The following is a 6,510-nucleotide window of genomic DNA, read 5'->3' as shown; positions in this document are numbered from 1 at the left end:
ACAAACATCATGGGTTACCTACAGCTGAGAACAATTACTGTTTACATTGCACCACAATGCAGTGCAGCATCTTAAGAACACTGAAAAAAATTACCTCCTTTTCGGCCAATTCGACTATTCATAAACTTCTCTATAGTTTCAAATTCATCTTCTTCAGTCTGTGGGACATCTTCTCCACAAACTTCCAACAACTCATCAGAATCTGTCTTGGTTTCTTCAGTTTCTTTGTAACTAACATTGACTGTTGCCTGGCGACGAGATACTCTCTTGTCGTAGTCATCATCCTCTGAGGAATCAAGCTGCCTCTTTTTCTGTCCTGCAATTTTTTTGCTGCTTTTTGGCTCAATTCTTGAAGACAATAAGATACAACACAACAGTGGGGTTTCAACATGGACAACTACAAGCCTTCTGTATTTGTTTCTGAATACATGTATTTCATGACTGCTCAGTTACACCACTTTCAGTTGGAGCAGACAGAAAAAAGGCATTCAGCACAAACCACCAGTACGATAACATCTTTTGTAGATTAAAAAGAGTCTTCAAGTTCTGTAATAAATATTAATGTTTTCATTTGACTGTATAGTAGTACAGTACTCGATGACGAATTAGAAATAGTACCAGAGTATCTAAAATGCAAGACTTCTTACCTGCTTGGAGGTTTCTGGCTTTTGACCTTGTTTTCTGGCTCATAGTCAGATTCACTATCTTCATAACTGCTTTTCTCTCTATCTTCATCTGATTCAGAATCAGAACTAGTTCCTGACACTGACCCTGACCCAGACATTTGCCAGTCTTCACTGTACATATTGAGAAACAAAACAGTAACTCACATTAGTTTTTGGGGGAGGTTGTTTTTTTTTTTTTAAATCAAGCATTCACCATAGGCTTGTTGTTTTAATTTCAATATTCTTCACAGAAATAAAACTGGTATAATATTCATTTCAGCTGGAATGACAGAAAATTATCATGGATGGATAACAGGTAAAAATATCCAGTGGCTTCAAAGGGAATTTAATTAAGTTTTCTGTTATCAAGAGACAGATGAAATAAATCAAATGAACATACTTGTTCAAAATAGGCATAAATCAAAATTGAAGCACTGGATACATGAGGTTATTTGGTTACTACTTTCTAAACTATCCTGTAACAGAGTATGTTACTAGGTTTAATCACATTCTTAAGTAACAAAAGACTGTGAATGACAATTCATCACTAAAGAAGTACTATTTTGCATAGCAGGTTTTTTTGCCTCCTCCCCCTCCCCCATCCAATTTCTTGAAAATATTATATTGGCAACTTTGAATATTGAAAAGATTCAATTAACTGGAGAAAAGGAATAAGAAAACAATTCCATTTCTATACACTGTTCATTAAAAAAATCCAAAGCAACACAACAACAACCAAACAAACCCCACAAAATCACAAACAAAACCAACCCCTCCCCCCCACAGGTCACTACCGATGAGAAGGCATAACCTTTTTCAAAAACTATTTCATCAACAGCGTAAAACCAGCTCAATTTCAACTTGGCTTTATTGACTAGCTGAGATGATTTATTACTGTCAAACCTGTAATAATTTGGGGGGAAAGGTTGCCTAAGTGTTTAAAAATTTGGCATTAACTATTGGATTCCAACTCAAATTTTATCTAAGACAACCTAATTAAGTAATTTCCTATTTCTTCAATAATTTTCAGAGAGGATCTTCAGCTCAAAAATATGCCACAAATAAGACTACTTTAAAAATAAAAAGTGATGATGAATGTTTTCCAATAACACTGTAGGTAATACAGTGTCTTTTGCTCAGAAATGAATAGTGATATCATAGAATCATAGAATAATTTATGTTGGAAAAGACCTCTAAGATCATACATATGTTCCTTTGAGAGTATTTATTTTAAAATATTTCAAAACGTTAATCAAAATTAAGAAGCCCAAGATTATGTGTTTCAAGTGCAGAGAAATTAAGCCTGGGTAATTATAAGCATTATGTCACCATTAGAAAAAATTATATTATTTATGAAAAATATCTTACTCTCTATGTTTTTTCTTCTTGGCTTCTCTGAAAGAGTCATCTGCAGAGTCTTCACTGTTTGATGAATCCTGCAGATGAAGAAAAGAATATATACAATTCATTGACACAAAAAGAATGAAGTATTTTTAGTATGAAAAAGATAATTCAGCTTCCACTTTCAAACTGAAATCATATTCTTCATGTCTCATCCTCTTAACCCACCTCAGCGTACCCACTGATATCAAATAAGATCAGGATTGCTATTGATTTCATATTTCTCCGCCTACAAACATACCATGTCAGTAGAACTCTAGGAAACACTACAAAAAACCTGTCTTAAAATAAAACCATTGTGCCTACATATAGTCATAGTTTAGACTGCTGTGAGTTAATAAATCAAGATGAAGGTTCTATCAAAAGCTTAATAAAACGTCTTGCCCTTGGAGAGTTGTCTCACCTTTCATATCCTCTGACATTTAAACACTACTAAGAAAATTTTTAGAATAGCATGTATGTTTCTTCCTCTCCACTTCTAAACAAAAATTAATAAATAAATCGATGAACCCTCTTAAAGTTATTTTCCTAAAACCAAACTCATAGAGATTAAATTTAGATAATTTTAACCCTGAAAAAGAGTCTTCAGGAAAAGAGTACTTAGCAACAGCTATAAATTAATATTTTAACTATCTATAATTGTTTTGTTTAGTTTTAATGATGAGCAGTTAGATCTGCCTAAAAAGAAAAGACACACAGAGTAATGATGACTTGCGATTACAATGCTTACTATTTTTAATTCACAGTGACTAATGTCCTTAAAAGATATTCATACTGCACAAAGTCAACTTTTCTTTAGGCTAGGGTTTAGGTTTTAAAAATTTCTAAAATTGGAGTATGGTTCTTAAAAGACAAGAATTCTTTTATAGTTGTTACAAAAGTTGCAAAAATGTAGCTTTCTACTCCATATAGTGTTTTTGAAAACTTCAACTGCTACCTTTATATAGAAACAATAGTGGAAAAAAACTTTTAGTATTTTTAACTGTCTTTATAGAACTCAGAAGGAAGAAATACAATGAAAGTTAATACAATGTGACTTGAAAAATCTGCCCATACATCACAAAATATCTAGCTTAAGATATCAATCCAAACTGCTATCATTTTGGCACAACTCACCTGAAAACATGCAACTAAATATTCCCCCCATGTTTCCTTATAAATATGTCAGTTACTTGAACATTACTTTTATAGACTAAACCCAGACTTGTTAAACACAGAGAGAACAGAACTTAGCTCTACATAATTTTATTCTAACCTATGGAGTAATGAGAAATGTGTTTTTACATTTTATTTACTAACTTATATGTTATTCACCTCTTCTGAACCACTGTCTGATGAGGCTGCCTTCTGCTGTTGTTGCTTCTTGAGCACTGTTGATCTCTGCACAGCAAGGATACTTGGACTGGACTTCCAAAACTGAATTGGAATTCAGATACAAAAGTCATTTAAACCTATTGAAACTTTAAAGTTTACCACATACTTACCTGAACAGCATCACTACTAAGATAAATCTCAATTTTATCATTAATAAAACACTCACAACAAAATACCACATGCATTAATAATATTGGCATTTTATAGTAAGACTTCTGTAGAAAGGAATGTTATATAAGAATTGTCAGCACAAATTTTACAATAAATATAACAATAGTTGTGCAGGTCTCTATTATTAAGACAGTTTTGGGGTTTTTTTAAAGTAAAAACTGACCTAGATAAGTCCTTCCAGGCCACTTTGCTGATATATTTTTGCTTCATATGGGAATACTGAAGTACACACAATCATAGAATATCTCAAGTTGGGAGGGACCCATAAGGAGCATTGAGTCCAACTCCCTCCTCCTCGAGGGAGTCATATGACTAAGAGTGCTGTCCAGATGCTCCTTGAACTCTGACAGATTTGGTGCCATGACCACTTCCCCAGGGAGCCTGTTCCAGTGACCAGCCACCCTCTCAGTGAAGAATCTTTTCCTAATGTCCAGTCTGAAGTTCCCCTGATGCAGCTTCATTCCATTTTCTTGTCCTATCATTGAGAGGGAGGAGATCAGCAGCTCCCCCTCCACTACCTCTCTTGAGGAAGTTGTAGACTGCCATGAGGTCACCCCTCAGCCTTTACTTCTCCAAGTTGAACAGGCCAAGTGACCTCAGCCACTCTTTGTAAATCTTGCCCTCGAGACCTTTCACCATCTTGTTCACAGTCCTTTGGACACTCAGTTGGAACATGGTGCTAATAACATCAAGGTTGCAGGTTCAATCCCCATATGGGCCATTCACTTAAAAGTTGGACTTGATGGCCCTTGTGGGTCCCTTTTAACTTGGAATATTCTGTGATTCTAATAGTTTGATATCCTTTATATACTGTGGTACCCAAAACTGCACATAGTACTCGAGGTGGGGCTGCACCAGTGCAGTGTAGAGTGGAACAATCACCTCCCCTGACTGACTGTGCTTGATGAGCCCTTTAGGCTGCCAGGGCACACTGTTGACTCATATTCAACTTACCATCAACCCAAACCCCCAGATCTCTTTCCACAGTGCTGTTCTCCAGCTGCTTGTCCCCAATTTGTACGTATACCCAGAATTACTCCATCCCAGGTGCAGAATCTGGCATTTGGTCTTGTTAAATTTCATACAGTTGGTGATTGCCCAGTTTTCTAGTCTATCCAGATCTCTCTGTAAAGCCTCTCTACCCTCGAGGGAGTCAACAACTCCTCCTCGTTTAGTATTCTTGGTAAACTTAATGTACATTTAATTACTGTGCCCAGATCATTTATAAAGACATTGAAAAGAAATGGGCCTAATATTGAGCCCTGGAGAACTCTGCTAATGACTGGTCACCAGCCTGATGTAACCCCATTTACTACAACTCTTTGAGTCTGACTCATTAACCAATTATTCATCCATCATTTTATGGACTTGTCTAGCTGTTTGCTGGACATTTTGTCCAGAAGGATACTGTAAGAGACAATATCAAAAGTGAAGCCCCTCAAATGAAGCAGTCTCTGAGGCAGTCTTTGAGAAACAAAAGGTTAAACACAAAAATTGTGGAAATAGCTCCAAAACCTTAGTATCAGGAAACCACAAAAGTAATAAATTCTCTGAGGAACAGAACATGTTGACAAGATAGAACATTCAAAGCATAAAGCAAAGAGATAGCAACATCAGGAAATCTTAGGACGAGCCAAAAAGTCAACCTGACCCTATCACACTTGCCAACTATCCAAATTAGGGAAAGATTTCAGGACAGTTCAAAAGTTTACAATGAGGTAGACAACGAACGACCAGTGCCCATGATGAAGACTACAGGAACTCCCACCTCTAAACCTCCCCAAATTAAAGACTCCGCCTATATATGAATATTACAAGTAGATGTTGCAATTTAATGAATATGCATGTTTTATGATGTAATTTTATGGTCAAGACTGTATAAAAAAGCTGTGCTAGTTGTACATGACAGAGTTCTTTGTCCAGGGCGACCTGGGAACTCTCCAACGCGTTGCATTAAAATACCTCCTGCTTTAAAGAAACAAACTTTGTCTCTAAAGCAGTCTCTTTGTGCTTTTTTGGGGCAAAAATTCGGCTTCAAAAGCATGAACAACAAAAACAAACAAACAAACAAAAATCACAGGAAAAAAATTTAGAAAATTTAGAAATAGCAACATTATGTGTAGCTTTGTCTTCAAAAATATGCAATAAGTTAATAGGTGCTTCTGCATGATAAAATTTAGGTAATTATCTAATTGTAGGTATTTACAGAGATGAGAACTTAGCAGCCCTGTTTGTTATGAGAGCTAAGTATGTGACTTCATTAACTCAATCAACTAAACATTTTACTTAAAAATTATGGGGGTTTTGTTTGTTTAAATCAAAATCGCTCTTTACTCTGTACATAATGTTTTTTCCCCACAAAGGGTTAATTTATGTTTTGCTTTACCTCAGATCCATCAACTTTTGGTGGTGGTTTAGCTTGAACTTGTTTCTTCTCTTTAGATGTGTCAGACTCTGAACCAGATTCAGAGTCACTGCTACCTGATTGACTGCTACTTCCATCACTACTGCTTCCAGAACTTGAACCGGACCCAGAAGCTGATGCTGACCCAGAATCATTATCCGACTGGCTGCAATTAGAAGTTAACAGGATATTACATAATGGCTAATTAAATAGGATTAAAAAACAGATCACATTAAAAAAACTTTAGCTTCACCTATAAATCAATTGTTAGCTTAGCCCAGACACACTGATTCATGGCTAGGCTTCGCGAACGAAGATTTGAGAGGGGCTCTACCCACGCTTGCTACAAGCGCGCTGATGGCTAAAAAGGCCAATGCGAGATAGACAAGTCCGGTTGCAGAAGGCACAGCAGAAAGACTCCCCAGGTGATATCGACAAGACGCGATTCTTTCTGCGTTGTCTTTTCTCCTCGAGAGTGATCCTGCGTGTGTTCTC

General features: G+C 36.2%; 1 protein-coding gene across 1 annotated transcript in view; it reads right to left on the bottom strand.

The window, feature by feature from the left end:
- Positions 1–6,510, bottom strand: part of LOC114067624 (chromodomain-helicase-DNA-binding protein 1-like) — a 53,567-nt gene that overhangs the window by 39,198 nt on the left and 7,859 nt on the right. The window contains exons 2-6 of the mRNA XM_027903190.1: positions 5,998–6,216; positions 3,381–3,482; positions 2,034–2,101; positions 648–797; positions 95–348 (exon numbers count right to left, since the gene is read on the bottom strand). Of these exons, the coding sequence (XP_027758991.1) occupies positions 95–348; positions 648–797; positions 2,034–2,101; positions 3,381–3,482; positions 5,998–6,216 (793 nt within the window). The remainder of the gene's footprint in view (positions 1–94; positions 349–647; positions 798–2,033; positions 2,102–3,380; positions 3,483–5,997; positions 6,217–6,510) is intronic.

This window comes from Empidonax traillii, unplaced genomic scaffold (assembly GCF_003031625.1).
Source record: "Empidonax traillii isolate 1590-97213 ecotype Southwest subspecies unplaced genomic scaffold, ASM303162v1 scaffold942:size440630, whole genome shotgun sequence".
NCBI classification, from domain to species: Eukaryota; Metazoa; Chordata; class Aves; order Passeriformes; family Tyrannidae; genus Empidonax; species Empidonax traillii.
The sequence above is the reverse complement of the archived record's forward strand: the minus strand, read 5'-3'. Positions and strand labels throughout refer to the sequence as shown.